Raw genomic sequence first — 17,075 nt, 5'->3', positions numbered from 1 at the left:
TGTGGGTTCTCTTTTTCCCCGTGGCAAACAGGGACACTGCAAGTCTTAAAACTCTTTGCTTCTTATTCAAGAGAACTTTGTCAGTGGTTGATGGTGTTCCTGGCTCTTGCTGCAGATTGTTGTCAATGCTATTGTGGACACCCTGAAGACAGCATTCCCCAGGTCAGAGCCCCAGAGCCCCACAGAGGATCTGAGTGAATCTGAAGTGGATGGGAAATGTCAGCCGGATGGGAAGAAGGCAAACAAGTAAGGGCTCCTTCAGCTGTCCAATTGCAGTTGAGTTTCTTTCTCTTTTGCATGCTGAGAAGAGCGTTTGAGCCCTTGTTTGGATTAAAGATTTTTCCAGGAATGGTCAGACTTCCACAGCATGAATATAGCTGTTTTTCGTTGTTGTTCCAGGAAAAAAAAAAGTTTTGCTAGGAAAAGCATTGGATAAAGTATTTTTTAACAAAAATTGTGTGAGAACAAAAAGAAAAAAAGAAGTTCAACTTCTAAAGCATCTTGGCTGGAAAGAGCATTCCTTCATGATAAACAGGCTATTTTACAATGTGTCCCAAGTCTGAAATGCCCTTTTATATCCTCCTTTCTGTATATGTGTTTATAATTAAATTTCACAATCCTGCTGGGTATGTCTCAACTCAGATTTTGTCTGAACACTTTCCTGGATGTGCTGATGTGCTTACACCTTGCTGAGCAGAAATGCAGACTCATATCTAAAACAACTGTCAAAGAAGGTGTTGTGGTGGGTATTGGAAAGCCGTGGCTATGCCAATATGTAAGAATGTTGTTGTTGAAGACAAGTAATCTAAAGCTTTCATTGCATGGTTCTGCAGCTAGCTTGTGTTATCCTTGGTGTCTCAGGTGCTGTTTGGAACCACTTTAGCTCTTATCAGACTTAGCTTGCACAAACAGCTGGTACAGATTCTTGGCTGAAACTGGGAAACATTGCTTGCAGCTTGTGGGGAAAATCCTGACTGTGCCCTTTGGTCCCTCTCCAGGTCCAGGCTGAGGTTCCCATCCAGCAAAATCACTCCAGTGCTGAGTGTGAGTGAAGCACACGACAGGATTGTGTACTCTGTGAGGGAGGGCAGCGCTGTAAGTTCACATCCCTCTTATGATGCTTTCATGATCCTGATCATTGCCCTGTTGGGGTGCTGGCTTGGAATTATCCACGTGCACAAAGGTGTGGCTGCTGCAGCCTTGTACCTGCATGCCAGGCCTTTGCAGAAACGTGGTGAGCACCCCTAGTTCCCTATTGGATGGTGGTGGCTGTCTGAGCAGTATAGACTGGTACTAATACACTGGTGCTTTTGTAGGTCTCTGGCACCCTGTCACTGGCTGCTATGGAGTCCTTCATCCAGAAGCAGGAGAAGGTGCTGGAGGCAGTTCCCAGCAAAGCTCCTGAGGGTGAGGGGAGTGAAGAAGCCAAGGAAAAATCTGTGCAGGAGGATATAGATGGGCTGAGTACATCGGAGCAGGGCGTGCATCTGGACACGGACACGGGTGAGCTCAGCCCTATTGCTCCAGCCTTTTTCCTCAGGTCCTGCACCAGCTGCCTGCTGAGCATCTGGTCCCCTGCCTGTTGCTCCTTGATTGAGACAGCAAGCTGAGTCCTTTGTGGTACTGTTGGGAGGTTGCTCTCATCTTTATTGCTATTGGAGGCAACTTGAGTCTTGGCCTGTTTGTGTTGCTGCAGATTTTCATGTTAGTGTGCTTGTTACAGTTACTGCAGAAATACATCTCTTTAGGATGTGCTACCTAAACTGCTAATGTTGTAAAATCAAGCTCTTTTATATGGATAAAATGTCAGATTACAGTTTCTTGATAGTCTCAAGTTAGCCTTGATTTGTCCATGTACTGCAGAAGGATATTTGAGATTCTGTTAAGTTGGGATTAATTTATTGCAAATAGCAAATGCATAGCCTCAGTTCAAGGAACAATGTTCTGTTTCTGGTTATAGATCCCTCCTCTGAAGCACAGAGGTCTTTGTCCTCTCAGAGCAACTACAAGATTACCCTGAGTGTGAGCAAAAATATGTTCTCTAATCTTGTTCTTGGAATAGCTAAACTGTATCAGCTGGAACTTTCCAGAAATTTCATTCCAGTGGTTTGCAAGTTTGGCAAGCTGTGACTGAAACCACATGCTTGTGACAGGATGGGTCTGGGGTTCTGAAACAGCCTGTGCTACCAGCTCTGCCTATTAGCTTTGATGCCTGCAGTTGTTTTGGGGCTGCTGTGGAGCAGGACTGGAATGGGAAGTCAGCGCTGCACAGAGAACAGGAGATAGAGACAGGCCAAATTAGCTGTATCCTTGAGGAAGGCTGTACAGAAGTGATGTCAAATGCTTGTGGGCTGAGACAGGGCAGACTGGTCTGGCTGGACCAAAGGAATGTATGTCTGGGGCTAAAGGCAAGCAGCATCCCTATCTGCTCACTGGGTGGAGGAGAAGAGTGGCCAGCAGCTCTTCAAGGAAGGAGGCTTGGATGCAAATGGGAACAAACAGAACAGCCTGCTGCAGTTCTTGCACAGTGAAGTCAACTGTCAGAGGGCACTGCCTGGGGACGGGCGAACTTGTGTGTGGCCCAGAGCAAGAGGCTGAGTGCACTCAAATGCCCAGATTCCTCCAAATGAGTGGCCTCAAGCTATTAGTTCATGAGTAGCAAAGAGGGAAAGAGGCATGATGATGGGGTTCAGAAACGCTCCCCTCTGTCTCCATCAGCTCTCTATAGGGAGAGAAGTTGAAAGATGAGATATTGCGAAGCGGCTTAGTAGCTGTACCTGAACTGTGCCACTAGGTATATATGTCTGGATGTAGGAGTGTTACTGTCAGAACTGATGTATCTGGATAAACCAGATGCTCCATCCATCATCCTGCTGAGACTCCGATCTGCCACACGATGGCAGCCCACAGACACCAAGCAGAGCTCTGTGCCTGGAGAACTGCTTGTAGTAGGAAAGGGAAGCATTCAGGAAAACTGGGGAGGATGGTCCTCAGTGTTCCTTGCTCCTGGCTATCACAGTCTTCCTTCTCACCTGTTTTGGTCACCATCTTCATGCACAGTCTAGGGGTTGATAAGTGAGCAGGAGCTAAGCAAAACTCCATTACTGCATTCTGGTGGCTGCAGGGCAGTGCTGCTTGAGTGGAAGTGGAAATGAGGATGATGAGGGCAGGAGCCACAGGCTGACTACCTGCACATGGCACGAGGCGTTAAGCTGGGGAGCAAAGCATTGCTCAGACTGTTGGGGAAAAGAGTGGAGTTCATATACTTTTCACCCTTGTTTGCTTAGGCTCTGAGCGACTTATCTGGTCCTCCTCTTCCTCCTGGCAGACTCTGAGACTGCTTTGGCTGACCTGGCCCTGGACTTGCTGCGTTTACTGCTGATGGATCACTGGACCTGGCTGGGCATGGAGAACATCCAGAAGGTCTTCCACCTGCTCTTTGGGACCCTCATTCAAAGGTAGGGCCTCAGTGACTAACCTCCCAGCTGTGTGGTGGCATGCCTTTGGAGTTGCTCTAAAATGGAGCTCTGTGAAGTAAATATCTTGGAGGTTTGCTTTCCCTGAGAGCAGCAGTGTAATGCCAGGAGACAGCCTTCTGGCTTTTCGTACAGTGGAAAGCCATGTGAATTTCTTCCTTAGAGAAGGACTAAATATGCCCAACTCCTCAGCTCTCCAGGGAGAGTCTGGCTTCTGTTGCACTCCTGCTGCCCAGGGCCTCAGCTTGTGCTCTCAGCAAAAGGAGAATAAACAGGCATGGGGAACAGGGACTTGTCAAGTAACAGCTCCCAGGGCCTTTGCTCTCACTGATGCATCCCTTTCCAACGTATGGTAGGCCAGTAGTGCCTATGCCTTGGGCACTGACCCACAGATGTATTAGGGAAAGACTTCCTTTCCAGCTGGTATGTGCTTGCCAAGCCTTTCTGAGGCCAGTGCCTCTGTGTGGTAAGGCACCAGGCCAAGACACACAAACAGAGCATTTCTGTTTTCTTGTGTAGGTCAGAGACTATCACCAGCTAAGGATGTGGTCTGTAGTGTAAAAGATAAGCCTTCCCAGAAGTACTTGGGCTAGGGGGAGCCTCAGAGCAGTGCTCTTCCCACTCCTGCACCCTCTCTTCTGTAGCAGGCATTCAAAGCCAGCGCCAGAATGTGCAGCACAGCACATTGTAACCTGGGTGGTAACTTGAGCTGCCCTCAGCAGAGGTTGCTGAAGCATTTTGAGGTCAGAGGCTGCTGGCTGTCACACTTGAGTCGGTTTTCTTGGATGGGAGGAGGTGGGTGTTACTCCCGTTTCTCCAGAATGGGTTCTGGTGTCTTGGGGAATGAGCTGGAACCCAATCCTTGCATGTAAGCACGGAGTTATGAGAGCTTGAGCATGCATGTCATAGCCTCCTAATAAGCTGTGTCCCGGTCACCCAGGGAGCCTGCAGCACTGACACGTGGCGTTGGTATTTTCCACTAGAGAAGCTGTCATACACAAAGCACATGCCTGGCTCTGGGAGCTGGAGGAGCTCTGTCTGTTGTGCTGGCAGAGCAGCGTGAGGATGGATGTGGTTGTAGCAGCTCAGCTTCAGTGGGTTTGGGTGAACCTGAACGTGCTGCATGCGAACCTTGTGCTGGAAGTGATGGTGCAAGGTCCTGTGATTTCGTAGCGCTATGGTTAGCACCTCCTACAGAGTGCAAATACCATGTGTCCCTGGGATTGGATGTGTCTGTGCTGAATTCTGCTTGTCCTGGGAGCATTTTGGGTGTTAGGAAGGGGTTTGTTGCTGTGGGCTTCTCTCTCATCTTGGGCTCCATAAGAAACATGCTGTTCTTGCAGCCACTTCTATGGATGCTGCGATTGCTGTGTGCTGCATGTGCCCCATACAAGAGCAGAAAAATCAAAGCAGCAGCCCCACCAGCAAAGAAGTCAGACTTCTCCAGGGAGCCCATCTCTCCTTCTTTGGGAACTTTTATCCAGAAGTCTTTGGTGCCCTCAGCATTGATGTGGGGTACCAGTATTACCTTCGTGTTGCTGATGACTGAGCCCTGCCTATCCCACTCTGCTCCTCTTTCCCCCTTCTCTGTAGCTGCAGTCACTGGAGCCAGGTGCCATCTGTCTCTGCTGACTGTCAGCTTGATAGTGGTACAGAGCATGCCCGAAAAAGGTATTGTTAAGTAAAAGGGAGCTGTGTATGCAAGCCTGCATCTGAGCAGTGCTCATCCCATTATGTAACAGGGAGTGATCCTTTTTTGGAGCTGAAAGGAGAGGCGGGTGGAGGGGAGCTTCCAGCAGCCCCTGTGTGTTCCAGGTCCCTGTAAATCAAGCCCTGCTCCCTGCCCATCTGTCTGACCTCCCTCCCGTGGGCTGGGAATGGTGAACTCTCACCAGGAACCTGTTTGCTGAGAGGAGTAGATGGGGGGGCTATTCTGGGCTTTTCAGGGAAATAGATAAAAAGCATTTGGAGAATCCACATCCATTTTGGAGCCTGTGAGTCAAAGCAGCATTAAAAATAAATGGTGAGCATGCAGAGCATGCTGTGCTGTGACCCTGCACCCTGCCCTCGGTCTGTCCTCAGTGGCATGCTGGTCAATGGGTCGGGGTCTGCTAGCTCCCAACTCCTTTTGGCTTCTGCTGGGGTTCTCCCAGGACTGTATTACCTTCTGAAGGCAGGACAACCAGTAGTTGGGAACTACAGTCCCACCAGGTGAACATCTCAGATCAGCATCCTGGGATTAACAAGCTGTCAGTGGAGCGGCAGGCAGTCCTTGCAGCCAACCCTGGGGTCCCTGCAGCAATTTGGGTGACAGCACAGGTCCAAAGGATGCTGCAGCTTCCTCTCGTAGAGATCTCTGCCCCTTGTCCTTCCTGCAGGGGCATGGCATGGTGCTGTAGCCATCATGCAGGATGGGTTTGCATGGGCTCTGCTACCCTGGGCTGCCTTTCTGCTGTCCTCTTGGCTTCGGGGCTCTGTGTTGGAGCCTGCTGATGTCAGGCCAGGTGTTGGGGCACTTGTGGTATGAGTCAAGGAGATCATAGCTCCACTGTTTCTTGCTGCTTTTTTCTGCTTTCTCTTTCTTGATCTCTGTGCCAACAGAACTGGTAAAAAAAAAAAAAAAGCCCCATGGCAGCCCCCTTCATCCTCTCAACCTCAAGTGCCACTGGCATGTAGTGTCGCCTGATCCTCTTCAATGCCTATGAGTCAGCCTGCCTGCACCTGCAGTGTGGGCATGCTGGAGGACGTGCTACCTGTGGCCAGCACCTTGTCCTGGCTGCCCAGAGCTGTACAGGTCTGCAGGAGCCATATCTGCATCCAAAGCAGCAGTAAGACCTGGCACTAAGTATGGTGCAAAGCCACTCTGCAACCAGAGCAGGATGTGGTTGTGCTTGGGCAGATGTTCGCTGCAGAGATCTGTTCTCTCCCTGCATTATCTCTGAAAAAGCCATTACAGAGGAGAGCCAGCCTGTGCTTAGTGGTGCCAGGAGAAGCCAGGAAGGCTGGTGCTGAAGTTGTTCCCAGCACTCAGTTGCCTTTAGCTCTGTCACTGGCAGGTAGCTTGCCACTCCAGGCTTAGGCAGCACCTCCCACGTTTTGTTGGAGGTGGAGTACCTCAGTCCATTTGTTCCTTTGCTTTATCCCCTGCTGTGGGCACGGTTAGCCAGCATCCCTTTGGCTCTGCAGTTTGGGCTGCAGCAGTCTTTTTGCTCTTTTATTGCAAGCCCATGCCCCTGCTTGCACAGCAGCAACAGGGCAAGCAGCCTTATGGCATCCTCCTCCTCACCTCTGGCTTTGGCTGTTGTAGCTGCAAGCAGCAACAGGACTTGCAAGCCTGGGGTACGTCAGCAAAAGCAATCTTTAGGACTGCGTGTGTCTTCGTGTGTGTGTAGAGTAAATAAAAAGCCGCTTGGAAACGAGCCTTGATTCAGTTGTCTCCAAACACCTGGAAATTTTGGATCTGGCTTTGAATCTCTGTCCCAAACAATTCTTTTCCCCTCGTTTAGAGGCAGCATTCTTCCAAAAACAGCCGCTAGAATGAAGCAAGTGCTCTCTACTTTGATAACAATTGCAACATTATTTTAACTGCATCTCGTTTGCTTTTGACTCTGTTTCAGCAAGAAGAGCTTTGCCAACTTTTTTTTCCAAATTAAGAAAGAAAACTTCCAACATAGGAGATGAAGCAGGAAAAGATTGAGGGGCAATAATTTCTCTTTGTGGGCTGTAGTTTTCCCCAGCTCATAAAGGGTTAATTCTGTTTTTAAGTATTCTTTTTTCTGAAGTGGGCTAATGAAGCAATCTGCTTTGAGCAGGACCTGGCTGAGACAGCCTGGCCTCTCCCTGGGGCACTGCTGAGAGCTTAATTGGCTCAATAAATACTTGATGAAGATGTTATCAAAAGCTGGGATGCTTTGTTCAAAATCAAGGGCTTTTGGGGATGGTTTTCTTCATTGAGGAGCTTTCTCCTTTCTCCCTTTCCTGAGCCCCACAGTGTTGCAGGGAGATCTAACTTGGAAAGTAAGAACCCAGCGGAGCAGCTATGTTGGTTTACTGCAGGAAGATGTTAGAGCTGGAGCCTCGTGTTCCTGAGCTTTCTTTTTGCAGGAGGTGTGTTGGAGAGGGCAGCCAGTAACATGGCAGCAGTAAACCTGGACACGCAGGTACAGCTCTGTGCCTCCCAATAGCAGGGCTGATGCTTTCTGCCCTCGGGGGGGTGCTGTGCGTGCCTTGACCTTCCTCTCCCAGCACTTTTCCAGCTCCAATCTCAGTGCACCACATCAGCAAAGTGCTGGTGCAGGCAGGACTACCAAGCACGCTGCATCTGCTACCTGTGTCAGCTCCTTGGAGCTTCGTGTGTTCCTTCCTTCCCCCAGAGCAGCTGCCCTTGGCAGAGCCCTGTTTGGGAGGCTGGCAAGACACTCTGTTCAAGGGGAAGGCACTTGGCCATGGGGCCGCTGCCTTGCTGGTCAAACACTTCATCATGTGTGCTTGGGCAGGGGTACAGGACGCATTGTTCACAGCATATACAACTGTAAACTTTTTATAGGGCAGTGGGAGAGGAACATTTCCAGTAAGGTGAGAAGGATAGTTTACTTTTGCATGCGTGTCTTTGGCCAGAAGTTTAAAAGGACTCGGGATGCTTCGTATTCTTTGATTTATGGAGGACTTTCTTTTTTGTTTTTCTTTCCCGTTTCCTTCCTCTGCTATGAGCTGACTGATGGCTGGGATGAGTGTGGGTCTGCTCTGAAGGCAGTGGGACTGAGCATGCCAGCTCTGAGCTACACATGCTGCTGCTGGCGGGTGGCCCTGGGAGGTGACTGTGGGCTCCAGCAGCAGGTGCTGAGCACTGAGCCTGGGGCACAGCTCTCCTGTGTGCTTTTCCACCCTTCTTCCTGTGTCTGCTTCCAGCTGTTTCTTTTGAGTACTGTTCAGAAATGGTTTGTAGTCAAAGCATTCAAGTGTCCCTCATTCCGAGCCCCTGTGTTAAGGATATTCTTGTGGTTTCAGGCACAATTTGGGGAAGAATTTGGGGGACGAGGACTTGGAAGGAGGGATGGTCTGGTGATTTAAGCATCAGCCTTCTCTGATTTCATAGGAATCAGGTGCTTGACTGCCTTGTGCATTTCCAGATGTTGCCTTTTCCTTAAATCCTTTTCCCTACCTGGGTCTCACAGGCCCTGTTTGAGCTTCTGGTTAGCTGTGCTGTGTTAAGTGACCTCAGGGAAGCAGAGGCTTTGTGCTGGGCTGAGAGCTGGTAGAGCCTGACCTGTGCTTGCTACTGTTCTGCACAGCTCATATATATTTACAGCACTATTTGTATTTATATAGCTAAAGCAGACAAGGAGGAGCTTTCCTATCTTTCCCTCCCTAACGTAGTCTTTGGGCTGTTGGTCTATATCCTTACAGTCCCAGATCTGGGGGGGTTCACAATTGCTGTACGTTCAGTTGTAATCACAACTGATGCTAAAAAGGTTTTCCTGCCTACTCAGCCCAGCCATTCCTTTGCTCAAATGAACTTTGCAGTTCTCAACCTTACATTGATGGAGGAGAACAGAGGTTTCTCAGCTTCTAGCAGCTGTTTGTAAGTATGGATAGTACTATATATCTTTTGGTTTGCTGGACTATTCTTGGTCCATCCTTCTTTTCCAGAAGAAACAATTTCTTTACTCCTGGAGTTGAGCTCTCCTGCAGGTAAACCCTATGGGTAGAGCAACTTAAATGATGCTTCCTCCTTTCAGGAGCCAGGTAAGCTCTGGTCCATACAAAGTGCTTTGTTCCTGACCCAGCCTGACCAGGCTACTCCCTGTTAGCAGCCCTGTTTCTTTTAGAGGGCAGAGGAGGGCTGAGGTCTGTGCTACCCAGCCCTTGTTCATCATTCCCAGAGCATTTTTGCTGTTCTTGTCTTAATGGGTCCCTTCAGCTGACCTTGGAGTTCCAACTTAAGCCATGGCTCTTTTTTAGCAGCCATTTAATTCCTCCATTGGCAGCTATTTCAGACAGAGGACCCTTACAACATGGGCAAGTTATGCACCCCCAGACGAACGGCCGGGACCTCGTAGCCTTGGCAGTCTGTCTTCTTGCTTTGGGCATTATCGAAGCATTTGAATGTCTGAGCCCAGCAGGTCACTTTCTCTCTATTTCTGGTCTCTGCCAAAGTGTAAGGAGATGGTTTGGTGATGGGTTTGTTTTTCTTATTAAGGTTATTTCTTCATTAAATACCAGAATGGAAATAGTAACTTGAAAAGGATAGCTCTATTTCTGTTTCTTTCTGTTTCTTACCAGATTTATTTCTACCTGGGAGCAAGGATGTGTGTTCTGGATGTGGCACGCGGATCTGATGCTTAGTCCTTTAATAGTACAGAAAAAATCATTTGGGATCAGCTGGTGAGGGTCAGCTCTGGACCCATGCATGTTTGGAGTTCCTGCATGAGGAGTTTGAGCTGTTAAACCTGATCTGGTGCTGATGCAGCAAGTCTGCCTGGTGAAAAGGTCAATGTGCCTTAGAAATCTGGGTCTTGCTTGGGTGGGTTTTCTCAGTAGAGCTGGTATGACTCCCCATGAGTTGCAGATACAATTCAAGGATTCTGAGGTACCAGTCTGATGGCTCCTCTCCTCCCAGGGCTTTTGGGGTGGGTCAACACATGCTGATACTGACAGAAGGGAATGAACCCACAGCATGTGTTGTGGTAGGAAAGGGGAGAGATGGTTTCAAACTATAGGAGGGGAAATTTAGAATGGAAAATATATTTTTATCATAAATGGTAGCAGAGCACTGTCACAGATTGCACAGGGAGGTGGTGGTGCCCTGTCCTTGCAGGCACACAGGACCAGGGGATGGGGCTCTGAGCACTGATGGAGCTGTGAGGTCCCTGTTCAATGCAGGCAGTGGGACCAGATGGCCTTTAAGGGTCCCTTCCAGCTCAAACCATTCTATAATCCCCTGTGCATCACCTTCCATTTGCACCCAGCCTTGGTTTCTCTTCTTTCTTGGCCCCATTCTTGTCTGATCTCTTCTTCTTTTCCATGTATATACTCTGTCATTTTGGGTCCCTCTTTCTCCCTTTCTGCCCTGGGATCCTGCCCTTTGCTTCACAGATGGAAAGGCAGGGAGCTGCCAGACCAGGGAAAAATCCATCCACTGTGTTTTGTAACTGTGGGAACCAGGACCTTCAAGCACTCGCATAATCAAAATGCGTGCACATGCGATAAGATTTATAGGTGTTACTTGGAGGTCCTGTTGCCTAGTTGTGGTGATTTTATAGAAAGAAAAGAGCTAGAAATGGGAGGCTGTCTGTACCAGGCCTTCCAGCATTCGTCACTTCTCAGCCTGTTCTCAAGCTGTCTGGAAATGTGTGCTGTCTTCTCAGAGTTCAGCTTTCACTCTGAGCACTCTTTGCTTGAATTTTTGCTATTTTAGGAGCATTCCTAAGAAAAAATGTTTCTTCTTTGCTTTATGCAACCTTTTAAAGGATGGTGAATGACTGTTGCTGAGGTGAATTTCAAGTCAACATTGGATCTGGTGTCCCCAGATGCAGAGTTGTGCTGTTTGCAGCTCTGTCCCCAAGTCTCTGAGCTTCTGTTGCCTGTCAAGTGCTTTCTCAATTAGAGAAGCAGATTGTATTTGAAAACATGTTAATGAAAGCTCTTCTCCCTGGAGGAGCCACAGCTTAGCACTTTAATTTGGTTGGGGATGGCTGGAAGGTTTACCATGATCCAAGGCGTTAAGCTACTGATTGCTGCAGATAAAAACTCTTTCAAACAATTGTTTGGGAAAAGGCATGTTTGAAATACAAGACACTGCTGTGACATCTTGTCCTGTTACCCTGGTGGAAGTTGCACTATTGTTTAGCAACATAGGAACCTGTTTTCCCCAGCTGAGCATACAGACTCCTCCTCCAGTGCTGTTACTGGGCTTGCACAGCACACAGAATCATTCAGGTTGGCAAAGACCTCCCACATTCAATCCCACCCCACTGTGCTCACTGCCCACATCCCCATGGCTCTGGAAGTCCCCCAGGGACAATGACCCCAGCACTCCCTGGGCAGTCTGTGCCAATCTATCACCAATCTTTAAGAGAATAAATTTTTCCTAATATCCACCTTGAACCTCTCCAGGACCTGGAGCACTGCTTGGGCCCTGGTGAAACCCTTGAGCCATGACTACCTTTCCTGCTGCTACACACCAAGGCTCATTTCAGTCTTTTTAATGCTTCTTGCTTTTGCATCTGGCCCTTCCTAGGCATGCATCTGTAATAAACCTGCAACTACGCATCTTGTTCCTTGCTGCTGAGGAGCATGGCCTGCTGCAGTCCTGGCTACCTGCAGTTCTGCCCTGTTACCTTTGGTGTTGCTATTCCTGATGTTCCGCTCGTGTTGTCCTGGTTGCACAGGGAAAGATGCCCTTGGCCTACATGCCTCGCCGGAGAAGAATGCAGACAGTCTGGCAGAGTGCAGGTTAAATAAAGTTTGCCTTGGCAGGGCCTATGCTCTTGGATGTACTATGAGCTGCCGGGGCGTAGTGGTGACGGAATTGCAAGCACGAACGCCAGCTGCCAAGAGGAACGGGTCTCCTGGCCCTGCCTGCTGGCTCCTCTGTGATTCTTGAAGTACTGGTGAAATCATGAGCCTTCTCCCTACCCACGCCCTGGCCCTGAGTCAGTGGGGACTCTCCTGTTGGCCTCAGTGGCATCAAGGCCATTGTTCTGGGGAAGAAGGACTTCTGCTGGTGTTGAGCTCTGATCAATGGCTGTGGCTTTTGCTGTTGTGAAGGGAAGTGACATAACACCTTGGAAAGATGTTCTGGGCCATTCATTTAGAAACTTGCCCTGGCCAGCTTGCATAGTGGTGATACATCTTTCCCCCCCCCCCCCACCCCATACTGGCTGCAGGCACCTCTGAGCCGTTATGGGAGTGACTTGGGAAAACGTTTGATATGTGTACTTGAAAACTGTGTTAACATACCAAACAAGCTGATTTTCCTTCTAGTGCTTCAGCAGAAAGCTCCCAAGTTGCTCCAAGCCTGATGTCTCCTGACCTTTCTCTCTCCACAGGTGGCTGGAAGTCCAGGTGGTCAACCTGACCTGCACCCAGCGCTGGGTGCAGTACCTCCAGCTGCTGCAGGAGTCCATCTGGCCTGGAGGAGTTCTACCAGAAATACCCAAACCAGCCAGGACAGAGGAACAGAAGAAAGCAGCTGCAGAGCAGGCCCTGCAGAGCCTGATGGGGATCTTGCCTAGTAAGTGTGTCCCAGAGATATAAGCTGCCACTGAGGGTGAGACTGGGGAGCTCCTCGGTGTGTTGTCATCTCTAGATATACAGTTACAGTGATGGTGCCTGCTTGTGCTAACATACTGGGAAACATTCATAACCTGTGGGATTTTAATGGCTTCCTGCAAGCAAAAGCAGTAGCTTTCCAGTTCTAGGCAGCTTGTATAAGCACATAGGGAGCAGCACAGCTTGAGAGAGAGGGCACAGTGTTTTCCAGGTGCAGACTGCCATGTGCCCCTTCTTGGTGCTTGCAGCACAGCTGTTCTTCTGAGCCACTCACAACAAAATGTGGCTGAGCAAAGCCTGTGCCATGTTGTGCTTGTGCCTGCTGCTAGAGGTACCACTGCTGAAGTCATGAAGCAGTGTTCTTGGCTTCTTGCTCTAAGGGTGATAAAGTGACTTTTTCACTGGATAGAACTGTGAGTGTAAGGAGCCCTCACTGCCCTTTGGGAATGAAAAAGTGCTACCACTACATTCTCTTCCAGGCAGAAACACTCTCCTTGGCAATCAGCCCTGTCCCTAGGTGTTTTCTGTCATGGTAATGTTGGGCACAAGATGTGTCACATTCAGGGCACCATCACAAACTTTGATTTGGCACCCACCAGGAGAAGATTGAACCTGTTTTCCTACAGTGAAAACGTGCTGTTCCTAAAGCTTTGCCTCTAATGTTGACAGATGTGGTCCAAGAAATCCTTGGAACCGATAAATGTCGCATGAGCTGGAGCCTGGTGCTGGAGTCCTTGGGCCATCCTGTTATAAACAGGTACTTTGGTTACAGTCTCCTTAGCTTGCAGTGGGCCCTGTAAGCTGTGCTTTGTGCTCTGACATGAGCTGCTTGATGTAGAATCTATCTGGCTAATCTTCCTACAGCCTTCATATGCTATCAAAGAACCTGGTGTGATTATTGTGAAAGCGTGTTCTAGGACCTCTGTGTGGCTGGAGGCTGTTGAGCCAATCATATTAACTATGGTGTTGTGCTTCCTTAGTTTGTAGATGTCGTGGAAGGAAATAAAACCAAACCCTGCTTTAGTTTGTTGGTTTTAGAAGAGCTTTGGGATCTGCATATATTCGTAGATGGTGTCTTTCTGCATACCTGTTGCTGTGCATTTGGAAAGCAATACTTACGTGATTAATTGCAGTGAAATGCACATGCTATCTTGCTCCAGGAGATGCTTTTGTGCTTTCTGCACTGCTCATCAGCTTCAAACACTCTCTGGATTGGGGGTGGGGGATACTGAACCATCCCTTGAAACATTTCTTCTAGGACATGAGATCTTTCATCTCCTGAAGACAGTCAGTGTTTCTGCCTTGCCTTCCTTTGGCTCCTGTGTGTCTGGAGCTGATCTTCCAGCTCCACTGGCTAAGCTTTGTCTTCTCTCCATTTCAGGCACCTGGTTTTCTGCCTCTTGGACGTTCTGCTGGAGTTCTTGGTTCTGAAAGGCTCCAGTGATGAGCTGGAGACTGCAACTGTCGTGCCACCTGACTCTAGTGGTCTGGAGAAAGCAGGTGGTGCAGCACATTAACAAGGGCTGGTGTAGCTAGCAGTGAAGGAGAGAAGCCACAGGCATGGGATGATTTAATTTTTGGTGCTTACTGAACGTGTTTGGGAGCTTCTTGTTAAGAATTCTTCCAGCTGGAACTAAATGAGGCTGCTCCCAGGCTTCTTTTTTGTCTGGGTGATGGATTAGACCCAGTGTCAGTGGCTGATGAGATCTTTCTGCCATGTAGTATCTGTTCTATTGCTGATCTGGTGGAGAGCCTGAGCTGAAGATTCCTGATTTCTGTGCAGCTGGATGGTCTGAGAAGGATGTGCAGGCTGCCCCCAGGTGCTGCTGGGACATCATGTCATGCCCTGAGTGCATGACCAGCCCTGATGTATAAAGGCAGATGGCACACAAGCTTTGTTTCTGTGACTTCAAGCTCCACCTGGCACTGGCATGCAGAGATGTGGCATGATGGTATCTAGTTGACAGGTGATGGGAAGGCCAAATGCTGTCCCTGCTCTCTCTCTAAGCACCCTGCCCCCTGCCATCTGTTTTACCAGAAGGAAGATGGGGAGAGGATGGAGTGAGGAGATGTGACATCAGCCCTGAAGTCAGCCAGGAACTCATCCCCGCATCCCATGTGATTGGGAAGTTGGAAGACAAGCTGGCTCCTTGCTGCCACCACTCTGACACAGTCTTGTTCTGGCATCTTTTGTTGTCTGAATATCAAGAGGCAAGTAAGGTGGACTGATCCTAGGAAAGAGAACTATTCCCTTGCTTGAAGAGGACTGATAGCTTACACTGGCTTCAGGATGACCATGTATTTTGCCTAACAAGTCATAGTTCAGTCCCGGAGTCATTCACTTGGAGGGCACAGGAGAGAAGGGGCTGACCTTTGTGTGGCATACAGCACATAAATCATATCCTGCACGGTGCTCCTCACAGCAAGCTCTGGGAGAGGAGTGAACACCTCTGAGGCCAGGAGGAATGCTGAATGTGCGCCAGGGGATGTCAGCTGTTAGATGGCCTTGAGAGCAGCACCTTACCTCTGTCAGACCAATGGCAGGGCAGATGGACCTGGAAAAGCATGCATGCAGACCTGCCTGCATTTCTCCCAGATATGGACCACTGAACTGACCAGTGCAGGACTTTGCAAATCGAAGGGACACTGCTCCTGGTGCTCTCAACAGATTAAAGCACTGAAAAGAGGAGGCATCGCAAGAGGAAAGCATGCAAGATCTCAGCTAATTTCCACGTTACTGTACCAAGTGATGCTTTTCATGCAATTTCTTGGAGCTCTGAGATTATGTAATTTGAATGTGTTCACTACTGACAGCAGGGCCTCTGCTCTTCCCAGAGACAGCTGCTTAATGATGGACACATGGCTGTGTTTCTTCATGCTTCTGATGTGTATGTGCCTGTGTTGTGCAATAAATACTGGGAAGGAGTAGCTTGCTGCCTGGAAGTATATTGTTAGGAAGCCCCCAGAACCTCCCAAGACAAGGCTCAGTGTAATGAATCAGCACAATTTTACACAGTTTATCGGAGCAGATTCTCAGCAACGACACATCTGAGGTGGTAGAGTTGCCCACTTGTTTGGAACAGGAGGGAGCATGTGTGTTAAAGAGCATAAGAGCTTACTGGACATTGTGTTGGAGAATGTTCTATATGGGATTATCACAAATGGTGAAGCAGCACTCATACCTTTAGGCACTATCTACTTGGAGTACCCTTTTCACCTTTTCCTTCACTGCCAGGCTTCCGATTCCTTTTTTTCTACAGCTCCCACTGATTACATCACCTATTTTGAGGAGTGGGTGAAGGCAGCAGGACAAGGAGCTGTCAGACAGGGGTGGTGTGATGTATGTACTCTGTTTGGTGGCTTTCCAGGTGCTCATGATGTGCTTGTTTGCTATTGCTTTCTCTTAGTGGGTTTGGAGAATCAGCTGCATTCTGCCACTGATTAGGGATATTGTTGAGTGTCTGCTGAGAAGGGTAAGTCAGAGATGGACTACAGACTGCATGCTACCAGCTCCACCCGGGGGCAGAGGCTAGCACAGTCCTTGTGAACACTGGATGCGCCCTTGGAAGGGTGAGATTACACTTTGTCTTTGCCAGAAGGCTCTAATATGCCTTTAACTCTGACCTCTGGCACCAGGCAAGCAGCTCAACATTTATTCCTTCTGATGGAAATAATTTGTGATTTCCTCTGGCAGGCTCAGAGGGGCGTAGCTTGAGAGCTGGCACTTGGCTGGAATGCTGTGACAATGATCTGTGGTTATACCAGACAACTGCTTGGGGAGCGCGTGTGTGCTCTGCATCCTTCATGCAATGCCTGCATCTTGTGGGCCTCCTCACATGGTGCAGTAGTAGCATCTCCTCTGTGTTTCCTGTTCATTGCAGGGGTGTTGGACAAGGTGATTTCTAAAGGGGCCTTCCAACTTGACCCATTCCATGATTCTGCATGGGAATGATTGGGGCAGAGAGATGGAATAAGTTTACTTGCATGCACTGCAAATCAGCAGCAGTCAGGAGCAGACCCCAGGAGTTTGGATTGCGAGATCCTGGATTTAATCTCCAGAACCCCCTTTCTTTTCTTAGAGCATGGAAAGCAGAAACCAGGATTGCCAGAGCCCTTTCTCATGCTCTTACAGGCTGGGCTTCAAGCTCCCACGGTCTCTGTAGATATTAGTCTGCTCTCACAATCAAGACAAGGCTGCCCAGGAACAAGTAGCCCCTCTCTGTATCTTGTTGTTAAGCAATACAAAATCCAATAAGAAACTCAGCTCTTTTTCTAATGCTGCCTCTTTGTCTTGCTATCACTTTCAAATTAAATTGAGCACAATGA

The 17,075-nt window shown here is 48.9% G+C and overlaps 1 protein-coding gene across 7 annotated transcripts in view; it reads left to right on the top strand.

The window, feature by feature from the left end:
* Nucleotides 1-17,075, top strand: part of SNX19 (sorting nexin 19) — an 81,131-nt gene that overhangs the window by 3,874 nt on the left and 60,182 nt on the right. For 3 of the 7 annotated variants that reach the window (XM_015298133.4, XM_040652107.2, XM_004947993.5), the window contains exons 5-10: nt 116-246; nt 999-1,095; nt 1,317-1,503; nt 3,329-3,458; nt 12,527-12,711; nt 13,419-13,506. In XM_015298133.4, coding sequence (XP_015153619.2) covers nt 116-246; nt 999-1,095; nt 1,317-1,503; nt 3,329-3,458; nt 12,527-12,711; nt 13,419-13,506 — 818 coding nt within the window. Of the gene's footprint in view, nt 1-115; nt 247-998; nt 1,096-1,316; nt 1,504-3,328; nt 3,459-12,526; nt 12,712-13,418; nt 13,507-14,130; nt 15,678-17,075 lie in introns of those variants that run through there. The other 4 variants (XR_001469995.4, XR_005841738.2, XM_040652106.2 and 1 more) reach the window with 3 other exon arrangements.

Source organism: Gallus gallus, chromosome 24 (genome assembly GCF_016699485.2).
Source record: "Gallus gallus isolate bGalGal1 chromosome 24, bGalGal1.mat.broiler.GRCg7b, whole genome shotgun sequence".
NCBI lineage: Eukaryota > Metazoa > Chordata > Aves > Galliformes > Phasianidae > Gallus > Gallus gallus.
This window is presented reverse-complemented; position numbering and strand designations above follow the sequence as displayed.